The following is a 25,896-nucleotide window of genomic DNA, read 5'->3' as shown; positions in this document are numbered from 1 at the left end:
TCAGACCACTAGAGGTAGGGAAAAAATTTAAACAAATTACAGATGGCAGTTATTGGTGGAATAATTAAAGGTGAAGGTCTTCCAAATAGGATGGATGCCTGTTATTTTATTTTATGTTATTTTATTATTTTATTGTTTTATGACAGTGCCCAGACTTGCCTTTGACACCAGCAGCAACAAGAAAGAATTTCTGATGGTTAGAAATTATGCCAATATATTGAGTCAAATCGGATTGGGTTCCTGTGACCCGAGCTGGACAGAAATCATCCACGTTCTCATCTACAGGTTGAACCTTAGCTTTCCCGAAGGTTCAAGCCCGCCTCCGTTACACAATTGCAGCTAAAGATAAAATATGGACCAAAGCATCTCTCTGGGTGCACTGCAAGAAAACGAACTCAACACGAAGTGAGCATTTCCTCCAGAATCACTGCAAGATGTTACTGAAGTCCACAAAGGTCATTAGGTCATAAAGATATATATTAATAGAATATTGGACTAGATCAGATCTGATAAACCAGGGATGTCCAATCTTGGCAACTTTAGGACTTGTGGGAGTTGAAGTCCCACGAGTTGCCAAGGTTGGACATACCTGCAATCAACAGTAATTTTCCCGACCACAAGTAGGGTTTGGAAATTTGGAGGCTTCTTTATCCAGTACACAAAAATCTTGCATTTCTGGGGGCGAGGGGAATATCTACCCTACTTATCTAACCTTCTTCTGTGTTGCTTCCCAACACCAGCAACCCCCTCCCCCTTGGAGAGCTGTGGAACCCAAAGACCCAAACTCCACCATAGGCCATCTCCTCAAGTACCTGAGCCATTTCATTACGCTAACTATGCCTCCAAAAAAAACCCTAAAGTTTTAATGAAGAGATATTCAGCTTAGATATATTTACCAAGGGTGTTTTATAGGCACTCATGAAAGCTAACACGCCAACCCTTATAAATAATGAGTTAATAAGGAGAGTAAATATCTTGATTAGGTTTTTCTGGGGATAATGCTGAACCACTATTGCTTCCAAGAATTCCTCATAAAGTTAATTAACCTTCTAATTATTCCCATAGCTATGACCAATAGATGGCATTATATTAAAAAAGAGAATTGTTGGACGTTTAATCCGCATTAAATTCTGTGAGAATCGGGACTACCCTTTACAGAGAAAAAGAATCCGAGGCTTGGGGGGCCGGGGGAGAAAGGAGGATCCAAATACCTACTTGGGCAGGGAGAGGACGGAGAATCCGTCTGCAGGAATTTTCCGTCCCTTTTAAAAACAAATCCGTTTCTAGCTCGCAAATATTTTGGGAACTCTCAAAAAGCAATTCATCACAAGGATTCAACTCCAAAGCTGCACAACCGCTTGGGCACACATTTCCAGCTCCTTGAAACTTTTTTTTAGCAAGTGCACGTCTCTCTATCTTGCTGATCCAATTTTTTTACACACACACACACAGACACACACACATATATATATAGAAATAAAACCAGTGTTCAGTTTAGTGATCCTATATTTCACTGCCCTCCCATGCCCCGTTTCCCTTCCCCCCCCCTTTGCTTGAACCGTGAAACGCTTTGGTTACTTTTGTACATCCCAGTTTCAGGTGGACAGTAAAAGGTACCGGAGTCCTTTTTAGAAGCACTCCATCTCAGCTCAAGCCACACGCTTAAACCCAAAGCCTGCTTTTCGCTCTGAGTGCAGTTTAAGAAGGTGGCTTCCTTTGTTCCAACTGCAAAACCCCAGAGAGGTATTTTAGTCTTGTTTTTCTGTTGTTTTGCCTGGCGGAAAAAAGGTTAAAATGCCACCTTGTAGCCTCACCAGGTCATCCAAATCCCACACTAGATCCTCCCGCCTCCCCCCAAGAACTGATAAAGCCACCGAGCTCCAGTGAAAGATGCCTTCGGGGGGGGGGGGCCACCCCATCCAGTCCCCCCTCCTAAGCTCCTCCTCCGGTCCGAGCCTGCTGGAGGGGCCGGCTGGCGGCATCTTCGTCCACCCGCTTCACTTTCAAAGGGCCCGAAGCCTCCGTGGGCTCTGACTTCCAAAGCTGCACAGCAGATGCTTCAATAAGGGCGAAACCATCTTCTCCTGAGGCGTCAAGCGCCATCCATGCTTTGCAGAAGGACGAGGCGGGTAAGGAGGCCCCTGGCACTAACGCGGAAGGAGGTCCAAGCTGCCCTTTGGCATCTCCTGCGAAGGAAGGCGGAGGAACAGATCCTGGGATTTCTCAGTGCTTAGGAGCCCATCAGAGGCGCTCAGGGCTATCGGGGAGCAATCCAAAACAGTGGCCTGCTGCATTTTCAATTTCATTAATATTCAGAGCAGCTTAGATGATCTTCTCTTTCCAGACATCCAGAGCAGGCTCCAAATCTAGCAGCGATCTCCAAAAACCGAGAGGCTGATGGAAAAGTAGGAAGAATTAGAATCCGGGGATTAACTCAGGAGGCCAAAAGATGGCTGAAGAAGGGCTACCTCGCCCGACGGGGGGAAAAGCCGTCCAGGGTGGCACAAGGGATCGCTTCCCCTGTGCTCCCACCAACTGCGCCAGAAAGGGGCTAAGAGCAACCTTCTTCCATGACATGTTTTGCTAGCCTATGTTTCCACCTGTGGACACAACAAGCCACTTACAAATGAAAACATTATCCTTTCAAACAAACAGCGAACAAAAAATAAACCCATAAAACCCTTTTAAGGTAACAGATAAAAAAAGCAACCTCTACTTAACCTCTTTGGCACAGCTAATGCAAGAGGAGGTTTTCAGATAACCTCACACCCTGGAAAGAACCAAAGCTTCCTCTGATAGCCCCAAAACTTTGCTGCTGCTCCTGAAAGACTGAATTTCGGTCTTAGGGCAGAATCTACTTCATTTTTCATCCACCAAAACGAACAAAAGGGACTGTGCAACTACACCCAACCAACTGCAGGGTGAGGATACAACGCAGTGTGTCCCCACGGACGAGCTCTTTGGAACCCTACTCCGAAGGTTTGCAAACTCCAAGAGGTTCAGCTGGCATTTCGTGCCCAAGGGCAAACTAATTGTGAAGGGGGAAAAAGAAAGCTTTATCAAGAACAAAATGTATCTGCTAAACTGGAGTGAGAAAGGGAGCCGCATCTTTTTAGGTGAGGTTCTGCTCTGGTCCTAAGTATGCTGACAAGCAGCCTTACTCTTTGGGGACTCTGCTGAGCAATAAAATTCTAACAACAACAACAAAATATGCAAGACTCAGTTCCAAGATTTATATTGACCAATTTTTTTTTTGCCTACCTTAGCTTGAAGGGATGATTACTTTGAGAAGGTGATTGGAACTATCTTTGACACGCTGCAATAACACTGCACCTGGAGGAGGACAGGCAATGTTGACACCCCCCCACCACAAGAAACAGGCCAGGCTGTGGAAACGATGCCTCTTCCTTGGTGGGACCCCAAAAGAGCAGCGCTGAGCCTGCTGCCTTACACACCCGATCGGGTCCTTGGCTTGGTGCAAGACAAGAGAATCGACGCTGGATTCGTGTAATGGGGATAGCAAGGCTTTGGCCCAAATGGGAGTTATCTAAAAAAAATAAAAATAAACTCTGCAGCAGATGTCCACAATGGGAACAATCATCTCTGCAGATAGAGAGGAGTAGATGGGCAGGAGTCGATCCCCGTGAGAAGAGGGAAGAGCTGGCCTTCCATGCGCATTTCACCGCTCCAGAATAAAATCTGAGAAGCAAATCACCCACCTCCGGCTCAAACTGCCCTTGACTGCAATGCTCCTCGGGGCCAAAATTAGAAGTGAATTGGACCAGGGGACACCTGGGTGGCATCTTGGTTCTCCAGGGCCACTAACTCATCCCTCATCTGGGCGCACACCAGAGGCTTGAATGCAGAGTCTTGGATTTCACAATCGAAACCATGAGAGACACACACAGAGAGAGAGAGACGCACGGCTGGTTTCACAGGTGAGAATTTCGGAGCCACTTGCCCTGGTTAAGTGACATTAGGGACATCCACTCAGCTGCAGGTTAGTCCTCGACTTCCAACAGTTCGCTTGGTGACCGTTCAGTGTTACAGCGGCACTGAAAAGTGTGACTTGTGAGCCTTTCTCCCAGATACGCCCTTTGCAGCATCCCCGGGATCAAAATTCAGACGCTTGACAACTGACTCGTATGTATGACGGTCGAGGTACCCCAGGGTCACGGGATTCCCTTTTGCGACCTTCTGACAAGCCGAGCCCATGGGGGAAGCCAGATTCACTTAACAGCCAGGTTACTAATTTAACAACTGCAGTGATTCATTTAACGACTGGGGCACGAAGTCGTAAAATGGGGGCAAAACTCACTTCACAAAGGTCTCACCTGGCAACAGCAACGTTGGGCTCGGTTTTGGTCGTAAGTCAAGGAGGACCACCTGTACCGACCGAGCCCCATCACCAGGATGCTAAGGGCCAAGGAGAAGAAGACCTGAACTGTTTAGCCCTTCCCCGCCCCAACCCCCAATCAATGAAGTTTTCACATAGGAAGCAACCCCTGGCCTACATCTAATCCCCACATCACACAACCATGGCAGCTCTCTTGAAGGAAAGCTGGATCCTGCCTCTTTTCCATACGACACTCTTAACTCAGGGGGATCTCAAGCCCCTTCCCCAATTTCCTACAAAATTCATACTTGGCTGTGTGCAGAACAGGAATTTTATCCTGGACACTAGTGAAATATGGGGCTCATTAAATCCAATTCCCAATACTTGATCTTTTGATCTCAGCATGGACCCTGATGCCCACAGATCAATCATCAACTGCAGGTCTTCTGCCTTTAGGTGGGCACCACACAACGGATCCCTCAAAGCATATGTGGGAAACTTTTTGTTCTCAAAAAAAATAATAATAATTACACAAAACGTACAATGCAAAAACAAGACTTCAGGTGGCTTGTTTCTTGACTTCTAGATTTAAAGGCTCACAGAAGCATGCACACACACACACATGGAATTCCCCTGCTTGAGGGAAACTGGGCGAAATGGGGGGTGGGTAGAGAAGAAGCAATAGAAAACTGGACCTATAGTGCTTGGGACAATGGATCCTAAAGCACTTCATATTCATAAAGACTAAAAATATTTCTGAGTCTTCTTAAGGATAAACTGTGCCGAACCTATAATTACCAATATAGCCTCTTCCTTAAGATTTTAAAACCTTTTTGGTCTGTACATCAAGTGCAGCATATATTTTGCTAAAGAAAACAAATGAACTTGATGAGTATGTTTGAGCTCTGCAATTACATAAATCATTATGGAATATACACCCTGAACTCCACATGAAAGGGCTTTTTTTTTAAAAAAAGATTTACTTATTTAACAAATATATTTTAAGACACATATTTCTATACTACCTTGTTTCCGAGACTCCTTCTAGTTCCTGGTCTGACATATATTGAATTAACAGAAATGTTCCATTCCTAACTCAGATGGACTGGACAAATGCCTGTCTTTCGTCTTTCAACACTAGTGTAAAATTTCCTTTCATGTTTCAGATCTAGGAAAAATGCTCTTTATTAAATGCTGAAAGTTTGTGAGATGCTTTAAAAAAAATAAAGAAGCAATTCGCAGCAAAAAGATCTGCATGCCTCACAATATAAAATGTGAAATAAAAACAAAGAGACAGGTGGAAATCTCTACCAAAATCTTAGATGAGGGGATGACTTGTCTATGAACAGGCTAATATAAAATCCAAACGTTTGAAATACCCCATTTCATTCACACAAGACCTAAGAATACCAAATTCAAGGCTGTGGAGATTTATTTCATGTTTTTCAGACATAAAAGCTATAAAAGGCATTTGGATCGCAGTATTCGTGGAAATAATGAGCAAAATCACCCAAGTCAAGTTTACTTTCTTTCTTGGTTTTCCTTTTACCACATACCAGGTGGTTTTGCTCAGCCCCAGCCAGAAATACATCCCTCCTCCAAGAAAAGCGTGAGCCCGTCCTTCACAAGTCTAAAATCTTGAGCTGCAGCTCTTTTGCAAAGCCAGTGTTTGAATTTTGACTCTGAGAGATGAAAGGGAATCTCACCAGAGGAACAATTACTTGGATTAAAAAAAACCTGGATGTTTGACAGCCGGTATTTTACCACGGAAAACCCACCCATCACATCCAGTCCCGAAAAAGACAGCACTTCGGTGGTGGGCGTTTTTAGCACTGGATCTCATGATGAAAAGCAACTGGGAAAAGGAAGAGCTTTGGAGTTTAGCCGTCTCAGATCTGCCCTGTAGACCAGCAGCCCCACTTCGAAACTTCAAAAAGGGGCTACCGAAAGGGAAGGCTGGGAATCGGCTCCGTTCTGCCCGCTTTACCCAACAAAGGAACGCCAGGCAGCACAACACCTGTCACCGGAATGGTGGCGGTGGAGGAGAAGAAACGGAACGGACAAAGAGGAGGAGAAGCCGAGGCGTTCCGGGATAGGAGAGAGGATGGGATGGGAATAATGGAAATTCTGAGATCAATGTCACAACCGGAGAACACAGCACCACAAACAAAGGAAAGGGGAGGGGGGAAAGGGGAGGGAAAGAGGGGTGTTAAAACTGCACAGAGCCAAACCCTGCCGGATGGGTGGTGGTGGTGGTGGATGTAATCTTGCAAAGGCATGCCCACCTCAAGATGCCCCCTACCCGCCTTCTCACTTACATGTACGCTGGAGAAAGTGGCGATGACCGGGAGGTTTTAAGCACAGGCACTGGGAACTTCCAGCTAGCAGGCGAGCTCGTTTTCCATTTCAATGGCATGTTGGTCACCGCGATACTACAATAACAGCAAACAGCGTTTCCATAACAGACGGCCGGCTCGGGCTTCCATTCCAGACGCACCACGCACTCTCCTGGGCAGGATGGTGGTGGTGGCGGCGGCGGAGGCTGCTCTGGCTGGGAACCAGCCAAGCCAGCTTGCCAAGGATGTGAGAACGGCGTTTCCAAGCTGCCAAGGGGGCTCCTTCTGACCCCCCGCCGTCCCCTAAAGCGGGCAGGCGGGCGATGTGAGGGCTCGGGCTGGCCGATGGTGCCACCACCTCGTTAGAGAAGGGCTGACTGCAGTGTGCATTAAAGAAACAAGCGCGAGAGGGCGAGGGAGGAAGGGGGAGAGGCTACACACCACCAGGCTCCACAATGCAGCTTTGGTCTATAAAAAGACCGCCTCGGTCTTCCCCACCCCAAGACCGAGCTGGCACTACTAGGGTTCCACCTTCCCAGTCACACTGCAGCACCCGGCTACATTTAATACCGCTTAACCTGGTTTCTGGCCAATAGTAGCAGGAAAAAACAACCACCCCAAAAACGACAGAGGAAAGGGGTGTGTGGAGGGCTGGGGGGGGGAGGGGGGAGGAGGTGACGAGATGGATGCCAGGAAGGAAAGAAAAGAGAACGTACCGACTCAGAATACATTTGTCATCCTCGGAATATTCTTCGCCGGAGCTGCAACAGTACAAGTGGGCAAGGAACCTCAGCATAGCCTTAGGCCAGGCGGGGAAGGAGGGCGAGATCAGTGGCCGAACGCAGCAGCCGCCGCCTCTTTTCCTTCCGTGCAAATCAAACAAGGCAAGAAGGCCATTATGGGAGGAAGGAGAAGGAGAAGAAGGAGAAGGAAGGGCTACTTGCAAGCGACAATGACAAGATTTTGGAAAGAAGCGAGGGGGAGAGACGGGGCCAGTCTTTGCTAATCCATAGTCAGAGCGAACCAAGGAAGACGGGAGGGCAGATTCTGCCTGCTTTTCCAGGCTGCTTTGGGATTCGAGGTGCTCTCGGTTTTCCCTACCCTCGGCTTCCGAGACGCGGCGAGGAAAAAAGCCGTATGCATTTTACAAGACCTTCTGCGAACACGAATGCTGTCCTTCGCCTTCGGTCTGCAGCTGGGAATTGGAGAGCAACGTGCCGCTAATATCTGTCCTTGCACAGGGATGCAATCAACGCTCAGGCAGAGCAGAATCCCACCCCCCCGCCCCCCAGTTCAGGAACTGCCTGAAATCTTGACCGAGCAGCTGGTTTGCGGGTGACACCCAATTCTCGGGCCTCTCTGGGGGTGTCCCGAGGGGCAGGCAGGGGCGCCCCCAAAGCAGCTGACGACGGGCCAACTTAGGGAAGGCAACACTCTGTGGAAATGTTATTCCAGCCGTTTAATCCGGCACTTCGATCAGTGCGAAGGAGGAGCACCAGGCGCGGCTACCATGTGGCAGAACAAAGCTTCTCCTGCTGGAAAGAGAGGGAGTGTGTGTGTGTGGGGGGGGGTTGGATCCTCAAGAGGGTTCCCAGGGACTTGAAAACACCCCCTCCCCCTTTCCCTGTGGCTCTGGGTCCCCAGAATGACCCTCCCTTTCAAGGCAAAACAAGCGCCTCTCACTGGATTTTTACAGTTCCTTCTTCGTTTGTAATCCAGGCAAGGAGGAGCACCAGGAGAAGGAGCACCAGCAGCAGCTTCAAAATGCTCCACTTCCCAGCTGTCCTGTAAGCTCCACCGTCGCAGAATAGGGACACCGTCAGCCCCGAACCCCCTCCAACGGCCGATTCATTTACCTCATCATTGCCCCAAGCCTCCCCAGGCTGAGGAGGGTGGCGGGGGGGGATAAACCACTCAAATAAAACCCTCCTAACTCGGGGAACCCAGAGGGCCGATCTGCCTGGCCTGCAAGAAGCTCTCTCTGGCCACTGAGGGAGGGCAGACAAGGGCTTGAGGCTGCAGGCAAGTTGACTCAGTCCTAGCCGTACTCCAGAGCCCATGGCTTGGGAGGGGAGCAGGTAGGAAAACGAGAGCAGATGCACCTGATATGGGCGGCCCCAAACTCACTTGTTGCCGGCCTTTAAGCATGGAGGAGAAGAAGGAGAAGGAGAAGAAACAAGACAGATCTGGGAGAGGACCATGAGCCCAGCGCAGTTCTGCCTGAGAGCCCGGGGCAAAGAGCCTTTGCAGGGACCGGGATTTCTCCCATGGCACCAGGCCGACTTGGACAGAGCCGGGCTGCTGACAAAGGAGAGACAAAGGACAGAGGCTGCCGCCTTCCAGGAGCCCCATCAGGCCCTGGGGAAAATGTGGGCTCAGCCCCCCAGCCCTGTCTCCTGCTTTAGCCCCAGAACAATCAAAGCAAAGGGGCATCATTAACAGTCAGTGGGTGCCTCTGCTCCCGTGGCACGCACACACACACACACACACGCACCAGAGAGGCTGAAGGACAATGGGGGTCGCCCGGTGTTCAAGCTGAATGCACCGCCTGCCACTCACCGCAGACCTTGGACTGCCTGCCTGTCTGCTTAGGGGGAAAGAAAACAAGCTAGTTCCACCCAGGATCAGCGGGCAGGGAGGAGGGAGGGCGGGGGGCAACAGCACTCAAGTCTCCATCAAGGTTGGAGCCCACTTAGGCCAGTTCAGGCTCCCAGCCGACTCCTGGCCACCAGAAAAGGCGAGGGAAACCCAGATAATATAGCAATAGCCCTCAGACTTAGGTACCACTTGACAGCTCTCTCCTAAGTGCTTTACAGAGCCAGCACCTGCCCCCAACGATCTGGGCCCTCGATGGGAGAGCACGGCCGAGCCAAGCAGGGGGAGGCTCTCCTTCACCGGCTCCGAATCCTTGAAAGCGTGGCTGAGTGCAGAGCTCTCCAAGTTGACCTTTCTCCTGGTCTCAGAAGCTCCTTAAGCGGAAGAAGTCAACGTCCAACGGGCTTGGAGGTGTCCACGTAGCCCACCGAGAACCAAGCTTGATTTCAACAAGTATCTCTTCTTTTCATGAGTCTCAACTGCTGTAGGCTTAAAACAGCTGCGAAATCCTTCACCCACAAGAGCATTACGGATCTTACCGCTCTAAATGAACATTAACTTTCAAAAACTACCACTGAGTAAATCCCTGAAGCAAAATGGTTTGGAGAGAGGTTTGGAAGAAAGCGATTTCAGAAGCGAAGATTTAAAAAAAAAAAAAAAACCCTTGTTGAAAATCACTGAGGGTAGACGAGGACCAGTCATCTATTTTGCTGTCCTAGAAGTAATCAAGGAAACACATTGAGCTGGCATTTCTGGAACAGCGGTTTCTCCACTGTATTTTTCAGGAAGAAAGCAGAGCACAATATTGAGCATTCAGATGGGGAGGATCGAGATCTTAGGCATCAGGAGGCTGAAGACAATTTCTTGTGCTTGGACTATCATAGATAATTTGGTAGGGCATCTGGCTAAGTCCTCTGAGCCATTCGAATTATTTTGCACCTGACAATTAGCCAAATGTGGTAACCGAAGAAACGTTGAAGATGTTTTGTCCCAGGTATCTAAAATGATTTATCAAAGTATTTTGGGCCTTTTGGTTCTGAGGGTGAGATCACTGAAAGTCCTTAGAAAGAAGACAAAACCCAGTGCAAGCACATTACAGTTCAGGGGGGTCTGTTCTACCCCAGAAAAACAGCCGCCCACAGAGTCCGGGTGAAGAAAACACCGCTGGACCCCGTCTTCTAGAGGAGGACAGCCTGGACCAGGGGTCTCCAACCATGGCAACTTTAAGACTTGTGGACTTCAACTCACAGAATTCCTCAGCCGGCTCTGCCTCTCCATTCTCAAACTCTAAACAGAAAGGAGAACACAGCCTGCCTCAATTCAGACAGCTGCTGGCTCATCTTCCTTTGGGACGCGATTGGAACAGACGGTGAGCTGCGTTTCCTACATGGCACCGCATCCTCTTCTGCCACACACACACACACACACACACAGAGGACTGCGGGTCAGGAGCGAAAGGAAAGAGCAAGGGGGAAGGACTCGGGCGAGGGGGTGAGGGGTGCACCCTTGGGGGACCGGAAGGACCAGGTCAGGGGCAGGTCATCCCAGGGGGAATCTCTCTAGGGGGCTGCTAAGAGTTGACAGCAATCGGATGGTCCGTAACCAATCAACACCTTAGTAACGTCTCCATTTGCCGTTAGGAACCCCAAAACTCCAAAAGGAAGGGTGCTTTTCATTTCAAATAAATGGTTGCCCCGTCTCTTTTTGAAAACCTCCAGAGATGGAGCACCCACTTCTGGAGGCAAACTCTTCCATTGGAAGATTGCTCCCACCCTTAGGGAATTTCTCCACGGTTGCTTCTCTCCTCGATTAGTTTCCATCCATTATTTCTCATCTGGCCTTTGGGTGCTCAGGAAAATCGCCTTTGCAGGAGGCCCCTCAAATATTGGAAAGCTGCGATCTTAAATCTCCTCTAGTCCCTTCTTTTCGTTAGATTAGACAAACCCAATCCCTGGAAACGCTCTTCATCCGTTTCAGCCTCTTGCTAAGGCTTAATCAAGTGGTATGAGAACTTCACGTGACCTTGATTCTATCCCTCTATGAATGCAGCCTAGGATTGCATTGGCTTTTGGGGCTGCTAGCATTCCCAAGACCTGTCACAGTTACTGGCATTAAGCCAGGTTTCACCTAGCCTGGACCTATACAGTTGGTTTTTTCTTGCCCATGTGTAAAACGTTACTTTTCTCTACACTGAATTTCATTTTGTTAGATCGGACCCAGTGTTCAAGTCTGTCTAGATCCCTCTACATCTTAACCCCATCCTTTTATGGGGGCGGGGGGGGCGCTATTCCTGTGGGCTTAGTGTCGTCTGCAAATCTGATGGGTCCCCCTTCTATTCCCTTGTCTAGATTATTTATGAAGATATTGAAGAGTCCTAGGCCCAACGCAGAACCGTGGGGTATCCCATGGCTCGCTTTCCCCCTCCCTGTGGCTGTAGTTCCATTGAGGACGATACGCTGAGCACTAATTAAGAACACGGCAACTTGAATTAAACCTCATCAATCTGGCTGCTCTCTGCATGTCAGCCAGGAGCCCTGTAACACCCACGGGGGCAACGTTTATTACACAATGAAGTTTTTGAAAGACTTAAAAGTGAGGTAATGCTTGTTCAGAATCAGTCATGCCACCTTCTGGCGATGATGTGAAGACGATGTGAAGAGATTAACGAGAGGAACTTAAAACGGAAGTTTCGGGTTCCCTTTTCACAGGCAGGCTGCAAGAGGCAGGGGAGAAAAGCGAGGTTAAGCCCCGTCACCAGGAACGCCCTTCCCTCCTCCTCCTCTTCCCAATTATTGGGGGGAAGCGGTCAGAACCTCTTTTCCCGGGGGCCCCATGGAAGAGGACAGCAGGTACTTTCAGTGTTTTGCTCCGTTTCAGAGAACCTTCAAAACTGCTAACCATAAACTTTATTTCGGCAGACGGGTGTTTCCATATACAGTATTATACGCTAATGAAGTAATCAAATGAGCCAGAAGTAAATTATCCCAACGGAAAATGCAAAGCAGTAAAAAACCGAGAAGGGGCGAGTCAAAAATAAAAAATTTTTATCTGTGCTGTTTACAGGGAAGGATTTTTTTAAAATGTTTATAAACAATCGAATAGTGATTGTTTATAAACAGACACAGAAGAACTAACTTTGTAACTAAGCTTAAAGTATCCTTTTTTTTATTGTTATGAAAACCACTCAAGTACTTCGTTTGGCATCTTTGATCAATGTAACACTGAGTATCAATTGTACAACACTACTAAACTGTAGGTCGGGAGTGTCCTAAAAGGGTTCACACCTTTAGAGTCTTTCGAGTCTTTACGCTAAAACCCACCAACCACCAATGAGCTTAAATCCCTCAGATCGACGAAGCTTTCGTGCTCGCAGGGAGCCTCCTTCCAAGAGAGAACAGCAATTCCTCTCAAAGTAGTTTCATACCGCTTCTTAAAGTGTGGTAAATAAAAATGTCAACAACTTAAAAATAACCCAACCGCAGGGCAGATGGCAGCAACAGCCAAGAAGCAGTGTCTCTCTCAGAGCGAGATGGGTGGTACCCAAACTTGATAAATAAATATGAAAGAGAGGAAAAATGACATCTGGAAGCCTCCAGGGCAGCTACATTTATATGCACCCGCCTTTCAGAGCCGGGGGGGGGGGGCGGGGGGGAAACACATATTGTGAACTAGTTGTGGCTGGTTCAACAAACCAGGGCAATGCAAAATTTCACGACATTTAGCAAAAATATCAACCCAGTCAAAGACCTTTCAACTAAAAATCTAGACAAGATGGTCCAATCTTCTCCCCAATGAGCCTGGGTGGTTGAGTGTGTGTGTGTGTGTGTGTTACCTTGTGGTTCAGCCTGCAGCAAACTGGCTCCGATTCAATCTGTTCACTGCACCTCAGATTTAATTCTGGCTGTTTAAACATTTGTTGCTCAAACCTTTCTAAGAAGTCCGCCTGGACCGCCCGCAGTGAAGTAACGGGATATAAATACTTTCTGAAATCAACAGGGAACAAGGCCCTCGCCGCAGCACAGGCTCCCGGAAGAGGGCCTTCCAAATCTTCACTGGAGCAACGGAAAAGGCCAGAGGCTGCCAAGGCAGGAAGCTCCCCTGGGCGCTGCTGGGTCAGGGCAAATAGCGGGCAGATTTCAGCCTGGCGGAGAAAACAGCATTCAAACAGTATGCAACTGGACCGGCTTTGGCTTCATTACGCGACTCCGGTTCTGACTTCATGCTCCTTCGTTAGAAGAGCCTCTTTCAAGATCCTTGCATTTTACACGGGAGCAACTTTATGGCCCCTTGACTGGAGGCTCCGATGTTTGAGGCAGGGGCCAAAGAACAGAGCAGGGAGTTATGCCGCGTGGTGGGCCTCGGCAGGCTAGGATTAGAACAAATGAGGCCATTTAGAGGACTTTAACCGTTTTATAATCGGGAGGCAGCTGCATTTCCAGTGACATTCTACGTTGAAATAATTGGCAAATAAGAGCTGTATTTTCAACAAAGACAATCAAAATGCAATCAAGGGAGAGAGAGAGAGAGAGTGGAACCTTTCCCAACAAGGCTGCCAAAATTACTGATATTAAGTACTATGGCAACACAGGCGAAAAAGGCCAAAAGGGATGGGAAGGCAGCCTCCGGCCTCCGCTGACCTATATAAATCACAAGCATGTGCCTTGGTTCTCACACTCATCCTCGGCTCACCGCATTTCACCTCCCCTTTCCAGACCAGGCTTTCACAAACATCACACCAACTCTAATGGATTTGGCAAGAAAACCGCAGAAGATTAGGGATCAAACATGCCAGTGACTGACTCGGCACTGGTTGGCATATAAAATGCCACCCTAGATTTCCGCTGAAAAGTGTCTTTGGGGCCTCTCCCTCTGCTAGAGGGTGGCAGACGAATGCCAGCCTTTCTGGAATATCAGAAGGCCTTTAAGACCAACCAAACCCACGGACTGATTTCTATTTAGTCCAATTGCATTAAGGTCACGTCAGACCTCAACCTCTAGATTTCAGGTATAGAGTCCAACAGCCTGGTCAGCTAGGGGTCAAATTCTTCTGCCGCATTTACTCTCTAGCTGAAGGGGGAAATGATTTGTTCTGGAAGGAAGGTCAACTGGCCCCGCAACAAGGGCAGGAAAGCTTGGAAAGGGGGGCAAACACATACCTGTCATGAAGCACTGGGGGTCTCTCCCTTCTGAGGACAGAACGATCCATGCTGGGAAGGTTGCAACTCCCCTCTTAATCAAAGGAAGACTTTAAAGCTTGCCCCTTTTTTAAAAAAACAAAACAAAAAGGAAAGAAGGAAGGAAAGAAGGAAGGAAGGAAGGCTGGTACCCCAAAGCACCAGTGTATTTTAACCGATCCCATGAGCCAGCGGAGCCGATTGGAAGAGGATAACAATTCACCAGCGGAGCCAGGCGCCTCCTCTCCTCTGTGAGGGGAAAATGAGGCCTTTGTTCCTGGACAAGGCGGCGCAGGGCAGAAGAAGATGCTCTATTCACTGGGATGCTGGGAAGCCATGGTTGTCTCTCCTTCTCCCCCTCCTCCTGACAGGCTCGCACGGGCTCCAGCCCCTGAAAGGGCAAAGGGTTCCCTCTGCGTTATGGGAGCCCAGCACACGGAACGGGTTTCCAAGAACGGAGATCCCCTGGGAGAGGAGCCACTTAGCAGGAAAACTGTCATCCCCGAGGAGAGTTTTCTGGGCAGCACCGAACAGCCATGTGACGAAGCAGCTTAAGAAGCTCTGCTCAGGCTCCCTTTCTCCTGCGGTGACCCCTGGGGTGGTGGCCGGCTTTGCTTTCGGACAAGCCTTGCGGACAGAGATCCTCCAGCACCGTATTTTATTCTTTAGGATGGCTTCTATCCTGCTGGGGTGCATCCCTTCGGCTCTGCATTCGGCACCAAACCCAAGACCCCCACTTTCACCCACCGGCAGTCTGGAGTCAGTCCATGCAGAACCGAGGCTGCTTTTCATAGCCGGCTGCTAATCTGATTAGCGAGTGGATCTGAATTGCAAAGAGGAGGGACGGAGAGGGTGTCACTGACTCTCCATCTTCCCCTTCTCCTTCCAAAAGGTGACACGGCTGCAGGAAAGGCCTCTGCTGGCCAGCGCAAACTCCAGGAGAAGCACCAGAAACGGGGGCCTCTTCTCGGTCCCCCCCCCCCAGGCAGAGAGCAGAAAATGTAGCTCTAAACAAGTGCAAAACATTCTCTCTCGGCCCTTGGCCTGCTCTTTTTTATATATAAAACATGCTTCATTTGCGGGGGAGAACCCTCAATTCCCTGTTGTGGGACGATCTACGCTGCCCAGAAAGCTTCAGGAGGCAGCAGGTTCACCCTAGAAGGATCACGTGATGTGACCAATGACTCCTCCACACAAGACTGACCTCCAGGCAGGGAAGAAACCGACGAGCAAGCAAATGGATGCACAGGACCATGGGTGCAGGTTGCGCCGGCATCTGAACCAGTCAGCTAAAGAGGGGATAGGCAAATTTGGGGCAGGCACCCCCCTGCCCCATCATAAAACCGCACGCAGCCCTTCTGACCGTAAGAAGCACCCAGGATAAATATAGGCCACCTCATTTTGCAAAGCGCTCCTACCTGGCAAGGGCAAAACAATCCATTTCGGCATCTGAAGCCTCATGCAAAATGGCACCCAGGTACGGCCGTTGCTTTGCAAACTGTCCTGTTTTTTATTTGTTTTTGTTTTTAAACAAACCCTTCCAATACACACAGCAGAGGGGGGAAAAGAGATCTGTAATAACCCAGCCCTGCCCTTCACGGGTAGGATCAAAAATTTAACGAGTTCAGCGGAGGTAACACTGGAGGAAGCACACAGTCAATTGTTAGAAGACGGTATAAAGGCAGAAAGCAGAAATAGGACCGAAGGATCCTGCAGTGCCTTTGCTTTTTGTGCCGCTGCTTATTTACAAAACAATGCCCTGCAAGGTCTGCCAGGAATGCCCTTCCAGGGCAACTCCATCCTCTGTGTGTGTGTGTGTAAAATAAGGGAACGCTTCCGGCAAGAGCGAATATTCAGAAGCTTTTGAGGAGAACAAAGAAAGGAGAACAAGGCTGCCCTCGCCTCCTCCCTTCTCTCCTCCCCCTGGAACTTCTAATCTCCAAATTGCTCTTCACAAACCCAGCTGCTGCAGAGCAATTTGCATTTAGTCTGCCACACATTTCCAGGGCTGATCTAAAATAGGGCTATTTCATTGCCCAGGCACCAGAGAGACCTGCCCACCACGTGTCTCAGCCACAGGGCTTACCAGGGCGAGTTCACTGGCCAAAAACTTCACTCGTTTCATGGCTGAAACTTAGGAATGACATAATCCCTCTGATGTGAAGGAAAAGCAATTCGACGAGGAGGAACGCGCATAAAAGGAGGAGGCTGTGTTGCAGAGAGACGTTTATTTACTGAACAAACTGAGGCACGTCTCTTCCGAGGGAGTCCCACTGAGTTCAATGGGATTTGCCTCCGGGCTGGCTGTGGTTATATTTTGTGAAGTGCAAGATGTACCGGGATGATAAAACTTCGACGTTCTAAGTGCAGCCATTCTCAAATTCCTTTGTCTGGCTGCTGCTTTTCTTTCATCTTCAGAGCTACCGTTGGCTTCGCTCAAGAGCCTAAAGAAAAGGGACTCTCTGGAACTCTGTGGAGTTGAACCGTGAAGTCCTCGCTGCTGCCGTGTGAGCTCAGTTGTTTGCTTGCGGATGGTTTTATAACATAAGCTAGGGAAATCAGGAGTGCCAGTGAACGTCGGGCTTGCTTCCCTGTTTAAGACCAGAAGACGTCCCCTCCAGCAGCCAACACCCAGGTAAGCAGGGATCCACACCAGACAATCAATCAAAAAGGAAACAATATCCTAATCAAGAAACCACCAAGGAGAAACATATACTGGCGGGGCAAGTGACTGTATATAAACAGGGAGCAAACCCCACACTCCCTCTCACTGATGATGTTCCTTAGTTGGGTAATAAAATGTCTGTGAGCAAACAACCAAGCTCAGAGAGCACTGAGGAGATTTCTTTTTTTACAGTTATCAATGCCTGTTACTAAATTCCAAAGGTTGCTTTGTTACTGAAAGTCACCCTGAACAGCTGTTACTGAGGGAGGACATTGTGGATGGTAAAAATAGGCAATAAAAGTACAAAACCGTATTATGTGTCATTAAAAGCAGCAAAGATTACTCAAGACAAGCCATGGAGTCACTACTGCTGTGCTGAGCATGAGTTTGTGCTGGGAAAATTACCCTAGAGGAATACTTAATTGAATACCTTCAATGCTAAACTTTAAAATCTTCTGATGACCTTCTGCTTGAGTTCACCCAAAACTCTGCTGAAATGTTTTGTAACCGAAAATATCTTACTAATGTGCTGATATGGAATGAAATGCATTGTTATTGTTCTGGGCATTTGCAACTGGGTTGAGCAGTTTGTGGCATAGCATTATATATGAAATTAATCTAATGTCAAAAAGGTCCTATCGTCACCTTAAAATGAGTTGCTTTGGAATGAGAGGCAGAACGAAAGCCTACCACCGTTTTATATAACCAAATCTGGGCTGGCTCTGCCATTTGCTTAAAGCTGTTGAAAGAAGGCAGCCCATAAATTTTGTAAATAAATAAAATCCATGCGTGCAATTTCTTAGCAGAAGTAATAAGGACAAAGCCAAGCACTTCAGTTTCACACAGACCCCGTTTTATGTAATACTCAAATGGTTACTCACAGACTGTCTCTCCACATCATCTTTGACACAATACAATGCCTTCCCAGCTCTCTGCACACCTGCAAGTTGAAGAGAGAGAGAAAAACAACAAATAGAAACTCTCATTAATGGCTTTCTTTGGGAAACGGCCTTGAGGCCTCTCTTGGCTTTTCTGTTGATCTGCCATCAACACCTAGGTGTCTCCGGCAGCACAGGAACGTTTAATACATTGGGGAGGCATCTCTAGGGGGAGGCTGGAGTATTACAGGAGACTGGGGCCAGCAGGGATGCAATGGCCATCAACCAACCCAACTGGGAAGCTGTAGGCACTTCAAGCTCTCCGGAATCAGGCTGCTCTGCCCAAGGACTGGGGCCAAGAAGTCCTTCCCCTCCCAATCCCCTTCTGTCACATGGAGCTTTTCCCCCTTGAGCAAAGACTGGTAAGTGTGGAATCCCCCTCCACATTTTCACCCAAGTCCAAGTAAATCTGTAGCCAGAAGGGCCTATGCAAGCGTCACTGGAGTCTGAACTAAAAGAGCTTCTTTTTCACCGCCATCTTTTCAAAGCTACTTCTGCTACACCGTCAATTAAGAGAGGAGATAAAAGATAGCCGGTCTAGCACTAGACTGGTAGAAGGCAGCTGACTAGAAGTCGGGAGAGCGTGAGTCCTAGTTCTGCCTTTAGTATGGAAGGGTGACTCTGGGCCGGTCACGTCCTCTTAAGTCCTAGAAGATTGAAAGGGCAAGCCATTTCCCCAAAAGTTGCCAACAAATCTCCGTGGATTTGCCAGTGTAGTTGTCAGGAATCCAGACTGACTAAAAAGCACCCAAAACCCAGGGGAGAAGGGCAAGAGATAGTATCTCCATTGGAAATCTAGTAAACTCGCAAGATTTGTTTCTCTCGCCATGTACATGTATACATCCGAATTAGACTGTGTTGTTTCTCCCTGTCATATATGAGGGTATATGCATAAATTTGTAGTTATTCATTTATTTTGTCATGTTTACATAGTGTGTATTAGAGGCGGAGACCCTGTGAGAGCTGTATGCAATGAAATTTCATTTTAAGGTGACAAAGTGATTCTAAATTATTCTTCTAAACAGAAAGAGTTCAAAATCAGGTTTTCCCATCAAAAACCTCTTGGTTGTCTCAGACCACTAACCAGCACAGAGACTGAGTAGGGTAGCTAAGCTGCAGGCTTCCTCTAAGCCAATCCTTCAAGGTAATTTAAAGGTTTCTTGCAAGTATTCCTTGGATATTTTCCAGCCAAATGAGCTGACAGAGAATGAATCTGGTTCTCTCTTTTAAGAGATCAGCTGAGCCTTTAACTATGGGAATGAATGGCACGTTTCACACATGTGCCACCAATTTCGGATGCACAGAGAGCCATTCTAGCCAGCCTGGTGGGTTTCTCTGCGTGAAGAAGGGCCTTGGTAAAACTCCCCAAACAGCCCACGTGTCAGGACACCAATGGCGTCATCTTAAAGCTGAACAAACTCTTCCGTGCGCAGCAAGTTGTTACAGTCAAGTGTGAAGGCAAAAGAAAACAGGTCTGGACAGTTTTAGCTCGATAACTTAATCCCTAGCCAGCCATTTAGATTTTTTCACAAGCACTTGTTCCCGAAAGAAGTTAGCTGCAGGCACCCTGAAGAACAGCGTGTCACCCTCAATCCCATTGGGTCTGCCAAAATACCCCCCGTTTACCTAAGTGACTGCGTGCCTTTTAATACAGTTAATTTTTACATAATGGGATACTCGAAACAAATCATAGGCGGAAAAAAGGACTCTAGTGCAGCCTCGGATGATCCAGTTTTGTGAAAGTTGGCTGCCCTTGTTTGCCAAGAGTGGACCTAGCTCTGGGCTTCCGTCACTCCCAAAAAAGTAAAGGGGTAGTTTGCTGGTGACAGAGACCTCTCTCCCTGAGGGTTTTCTTGACAACGGAGCAGGTGTTTCTCCCCAGGACAGCCCTTTCATTCAAGAGATCTTCTCTAGCCCCCAGTCCAACCTGCAGCCTTGGGCTTTTCTGCTGATCACCTGCTGAAAGTATTCACCACCTCACCCTTCTAAGCTGTTCAACTTCAGTCAAACCCCAAACCCTGATAACTTTACTATCTTTCTGGAAAACTGGATCTAGTCAATACGTCAAACCAGACGATTTACGTGTCTTTCTTAGTAGGAACCCGTGATGGAGAATCATTCAGAGATGGTCCTTACATATTAGCCAAGGAGGCCCCGAAAACCACACGGAGAAGCACTTTTCAAATACCGCGGTTCTACCCACTGTCCCACTGAACGCAGGGCTTCCCTCTCACTCTACCCTCCACATACGGGTTAAAAAACTGAAGAGAAGGGATGCATATTTACTGATCATTAAAGAACTCAACGGCCTTTCTAAAGAATCAATAGGCTACCAGATCATGTCATAAAGACACCCTTCCCAGCAGGATTTTTAAAATGCAAACATGAGGCTGGTTTATTAATTTCTCACAACAAAGGCATTTTGGCAGCTCTTCTGGCAATCAGGGCGGGAATGGGTCCTTTATAGGTTTGCTGTAATTGTTCCTCCTAATCAGAACAGGCTGGTGCAATTTAGATTTTTGAGCTATGAACTTCCAAGCATCTTATTAAGGCGCCCAAGAACACCATCTGCAAAATCAGGTATTAGACTCTGAGTCCAGGCACAAACCATCATAATTTCTACTAGGAAAAGATCCGCAGGGGAAGAGAGAAAAATGAGCACAACGTGTGTAAAGAATCAAGGATTTTACCCAAGTCTAGTTAGCTTCAGGCCAAGACAGAAGATTATTATTACAGGCTTTGGAGTAACAATGGTGTACCATTGCCAGATGCACAGCCTAATGCCAACCAACAGCCAGCCTTTCTTTGCTCAGGTACAACATTAATACCCCCCTCCGATACTGACTGTTATTTGGCTAGAGAGGAGATCCTCCCCTTGGCCCCAAACAAACATTTCCTCCCACAAACATTATTGTACCTTTTCCCTAACTGTTTATGAGCTGTGTTACAGACCCAGCTCCCAAGCTGCCTCTCACAGCAACAGAAGCCAGCCTGTGTGCCAATTAAAGACACCCCTTTAGTGCTGGAAGTGCTGCAAACAGGGGTGGAAAATATCCAGAGAAATCTCTTGCAGCTCAAAACTTAGCCGTCTTGCAAAAGGTAACAAATTTTGCAGGAAAGAGCCCTGAGGAATAGATTCTACCATAAAGGTTAACTAAACAATACTGCCACATGCTTCCAAAATAAGAACTGAACTAGCCGGCTAGACATCCAGACATGCAACCCTAAAATACCGCACAGCAATATGCATTATGTATATAGGCTGGCTATGTTTTCCCAGTCAAGCCGCTTTTGTGAGAGAAACGACTTGACCTTGCAGGGGTTCAGGAAGAAAAGAGAGGCAGAACTCACAGAATCACAAATGAGACTTAAGCCCAATATTTCATCGTTTGGGCTCCTCGCCTTCTCATTCCCAATCCTGCCTCTTCCCCACACAGGACGGCAATAAACACACCAAAAACAATGGCCACCTGCCATATCAGTGCAAGAGATGTGAGTCTCCACTGAAACCCACTGGAAACTGCCAGCCTCTTATTTCAGGCAGTAACTCATTCCCTCCAAGCGGGCTTAGCGCTTCTAAGGGGACGCCGCCAATTGATTTACTATCCCTCATTTTAAAAGGAACAATATAGACGGCCCCCTGCACCTCCAAGGAGCCGCATGTAGCAAGCAGTGAAGGTGCCAGCAAAAGAGGATGAAACCTGGCAAGAAATTCTCGGCCACCCCCTTCAGAGTCTCTGAATGCCAGACACGCTGCTGGCCATCGCCCAGGGTGGTAGCCCCGAAACACCAGGATACAAGACCTGGCTGCACAATGTGCAGGATCTCTCCCTGCTCATACAAGGCACAATTATCCGTGCGAGGACCTTACAGCTGGATGCCCAAGAGGGCACTGTGCTGGCCCAGCACAGACCAGCACTGACCACCCAGACCAGACCAGAAAACTCATCCGGATTCTGTCACGTTATCAGCTGCATTGGGAAGAGGTTGGAGTAGCTGTTCCCTTCCAACTATTACATTCTAGGATCACTTCATACTAGCACTTTAGATCGCATTTCCTCCAATTCCCTTCAAGTGATATTAGATCTTTGTACCCAGAACTTGCTGTGCCAAAAAAATAATCACCTTTATAGCTCATCAAATTGCTCCTTGTGTCTTCAAAGCAAATATCTGTATAGATCTCTGCAGGGAAAAATGGGGGTTTGGGGGGGGGCTGGAATCTCCACTAATAAATGAAAGAAGGGAAGTGTGAGAGAAATTAGTGAGGATTTAGGAAGAGAAAATCTAGCAGTCCAGCCAGAACATTTAAGCTCTGATTTTCAGCAGTGGAAGATCAGCTCTAGCAGAACTGCTCTGTGCTGTTGTGAGGCCAAAATTAAGACCTGCATTCGAATCTTCCTCCTGGGCCCCACACACCTGATCCCACTCAGAAACCGGCAGTGCAAGAAAAAGCCAATTTACCTCTTACAAAAGAGACTCTTTTAATTGCATAGCTCTTCTGCTTTACAAGGGGGAGGAGGAACAGGAACGGGTGATTCTAAGAAATTACTGCATTATGGAATCTACCAAATATACTGAGCAATCATAAGACAATATAGTCATCGTCTGTAATTAACCACAAGCAAACTCTTTTCTCTTAAATGTTCAAAGCCCACTTGCAGTGCTGGTGTCCACCACCACTAAGGTGGCCGTTGAGAAGTTCCCTTTACACAATTCCTGTGCTTTGGTGGTGTTTGCTAGGACCTTACATAACCGGTTTATGTGGGTCATGGAAAAGCTTTTACTCTGACAAGGTTGGGGCCCTTCCGTTAGGTGGCGCTAGGAGGGAGATACTAAATCCCCGTCTCCATTCAGAGCCATTGTGCCCTCCTGGAGATGGGGTACTTCCTTCTTCTGATTCACCAATATTACAGCCATGCGCACAGCATTTATATTGCACCCTTGCTAGATTTTCCAGGTCAACCCGTGCGTTTCTACGGCCTGGCAAGATTCCTACATAACAGATCCTGTAGCAACCTTCTGCAGCATGTAACCAGGAAGATGCTGGTGCTCATAATGAGTTAGCAAAACAGCATTCCTCCCCCCCCTTTCCGTACAGTGTATGTTTGTTCAATTCATTATCTGCCTTTGGCAACTGCTTTTATACTTACTTATCCCATGTATTTATTTACTTGCCTTATTTACTACTTCATTTGTTTGCAACTGCATGTGGCACCCATCTTTGATAAGGTGTATGTGTGTGTGTGTAAAACTCTAAGGAAGTAGATCCTGGCTAGCACAGCAGTCTTCCAGGAAAGAAGCACCAGAGCCTACGTTGCAAGACTCCAGATTTTCTCTCCTGAAAGGAAGTTTGAAAACGCAGCTCTCTCTCCCCCTCCCATAGGTAACCCGACTAGCAATGAATGCCAGGAAGGAATTACATTTCCAGTACAGGCTGAATGGGAAAGTTCTATCTCCACCCTTGAAGCGGGGAGGGAGAGGGGCAGAGAGAAAGTGATGTTGCTGAGCAACTTTTCAGAACTTGGCAAAAGGGCCACAAGCTCCATTTAATGCTTTTCCAACTGCTTAATTACTATGCACAATGCTGGTTTTGCTCTGCTTCTTAGTGGATTAAATGCATATGCTTGTATGTATGTGTATATATACATGTGTGCATGTGTGTTTGTATGTGTGTGTGTGTGTGTATACACACATTAAAGGAAGAAAACTTCCTCCGCAAAGAGCAGTGGCCAGCTCAGTTTAATAGAATAAGCTATTTTCCATTAACCCATTAGCTAAATTTAGTTTGTTCTCACCTTAATTTACTGAAGGAGCCAGAATGGCCTGCCTGATACAGTTAAGCCAACCAAGGTTTACAAACAAAACAGACCTTTGGATAACCCAAGAAATCTCTTTATCAAATATGCGATTCAGCCACAGGCTGGCTTTTTCAAAACCATTCTCTTGGCCATAATCCCCTCAAACCAAATCCGGCATGTGGAGCACGGATTTATAAAGTAAGACAATTAATTACGGCAAACATTTGTTAATAATAGTAAAGCCCTTTTTGCCTTTCTCCAAAGGATCAAATAAACTAAACAAACTTTGCAACTGGCTTCAGTCATGCGGAACAGGTCAGAGGTTTGCTTACAATCACCCTCCGTTCATTTGCATTCACTGTCTTTGGCTTTTTAAATGTGGATAAAGAGAATAACCACCTTTCCCACTGGATTTTTCAATGGCATTTTAACTTTATTTGGGGGTCAGCTGGAAGGGGAAACGAGGGACAGGCTTTGACCCCATGATACAGGTGGTCCTCAACATACAAGTTCATTTAGTGATCATTCAAAGTTAGGATGGCATTAAAAAAAGTGACAGGACCATTTTTCATGCTTACGACTGTCGCAGCACTCCCATAGCCGTGTGATTTACATCTGGATGCTTAACTGACTCACATTTACGATGCTCAGAGTGTCCCAGGGTTTACGCAATCCCCTTTTGTGACCTCCTGACAAGCCAAGTCCATGGGGGGAAGCCAGATTCACTTAACAACCGTGTGACTTGTTGAAGAACCGCTGCTATTCGCTTAACAGGGCAAGAGAAGTCATAAAACGGGGCAAAACTCGCTTAAAAAATATCTCCCTTCGCAACGTGAATTTTGGGCTTCGTTGTGGTTGTAAGTTGAGGACTCCCCGCATTCAGCTCTTCCTCCTCCTCCTCCTCCTCCCCCTAGTTGATAAGCCCCCATTTCAAACTGCAGCCTATTTTGGGGAGGGGGCGAGGGGGAGCGCAAACTTTCTGTTCCTGCCTCTCAGCCACTCTCAGACCCCGGGCCCAGCAGCATGGTCCATGGAATCCCTTGGAACCAGAGCCCCTCCTCCCCTGGCAGTGCCCCTCGCCCGCCCCCAGGCGACCCCCCCGTAAGGTATCAGTTATAACGGTCCCAAGCCGGGCAGCCCCCGTACAACACCCCCGCCCAAGGAAGCCCACAGTCCCTGGGGAATCCCTACCTGGGCCCTTAAGCCAGTTGGGACCATCCCATGTCCTAAACTGCCAAGCCCGCCTTGGTAGGCTGCGAGTGCTGAGCTTTGTAGTCCCGGCGCCGTAGCGGAGGCGCACGAGCACCCTGGCTCCACATCACCCTCTGACCACGCCCGATCCCGCGCGCCAGCCAATGGCGTCGCGGCAGCGTTTCCCGGTAGCCAATCGGCGAGGCGCGCGCGTGCGCTCCTCCCTCCGCGCCAGCGGTCCCGCCCCCAGGCAGTCGCTGAGGGAGCACAAAGCCGCCGCCCCCCCACCCCCCACCTTTTCCCTCAGGACGGGCGACCCGCTTTGCCCGCCCGGTGTTCCTCCTTCGGCCGTCCCTCACCTGCGGCCGCCGCGTCGGCGGGTGTGTGTCCGAGGCCTCCCCACCTCCGGGAGTCGGGCGACCCGAAGGCAGAGGACGCCCGCCAGCCGCTCCTCTGCTCGGCGGCGGCTGCGGGAGCTTTTCAAAAGTCCTCCCGAAGGCCGGAATCAGGACCCCCACCCCCTCCTCCAGGGGCCCGCCCCATTGCGTCACCAAGATGGCGAGCTCGGGTGCAGCGCCGCGCCTGCGCAGTCCGGGAAATGAATGGAGGGAGGGAGGGAAGACGGGAATATCAGTGAGGGGTCCCGGGTTCGAATTCCGACATTGCCCTCGAAGGAAATTGCAGAATCTGAATGAGATGCCACCAGAGGAGAATTCACGGGAAAATCAGATGAAATGTAATCAGGGGAGAATTCAAATGCAAGTCAAATCTCGGGATTCAGAATTTAAGTTAAAGGTAAAAGGAAAAGGCGTCCCTGCAGATTTCACTCAGCTGCTCGTCTCCCTTTCAAGGCCATTCGGCCA

General features: G+C 48.3%; 1 protein-coding gene across 7 annotated transcripts in view; it reads right to left on the bottom strand.

Annotated features, from left to right (window-relative positions):
- The window catches only part of KLHL13 (kelch like family member 13), a 39,048-nt gene extending 13,463 nt beyond the window's left edge, over positions 1 to 25,585 (bottom strand). The window contains exons 1-2 of one of the 7 annotated variants that reach the window (XM_026716633.2): positions 25,034 to 25,585; positions 17,988 to 18,046 (exon numbers count right to left, since the gene is read on the bottom strand). In XM_026716633.2, the coding sequence (XP_026572418.1) occupies positions 17,988 to 18,046; positions 25,034 to 25,060 (86 nt within the window). In that variant the 5' untranslated portion in view covers positions 25,061 to 25,585. Of the gene's footprint in view, positions 1 to 6,654; positions 6,769 to 7,388; positions 7,955 to 14,423; positions 14,548 to 17,987; positions 18,047 to 25,033 lie in introns of those variants that run through there. The other 6 variants (XM_026716636.2, XM_087940819.1, XM_026716637.2 and 3 more) reach the window with 6 other exon arrangements.
- Between the last annotated feature and the right edge of the window lie 311 nt (positions 25,586 to 25,896).

This window comes from Pseudonaja textilis, chromosome 12, assembly GCF_049901715.1.
Source record: "Pseudonaja textilis isolate UNSWEBS1 chromosome 12, rPseTex1.2, whole genome shotgun sequence".
Taxonomy (NCBI): Eukaryota; Metazoa; Chordata; class Lepidosauria; order Squamata; family Elapidae; genus Pseudonaja; species Pseudonaja textilis.
The sequence above is the reverse complement of the archived record's forward strand: the minus strand, read 5'-3'. Positions and strand labels throughout refer to the sequence as shown.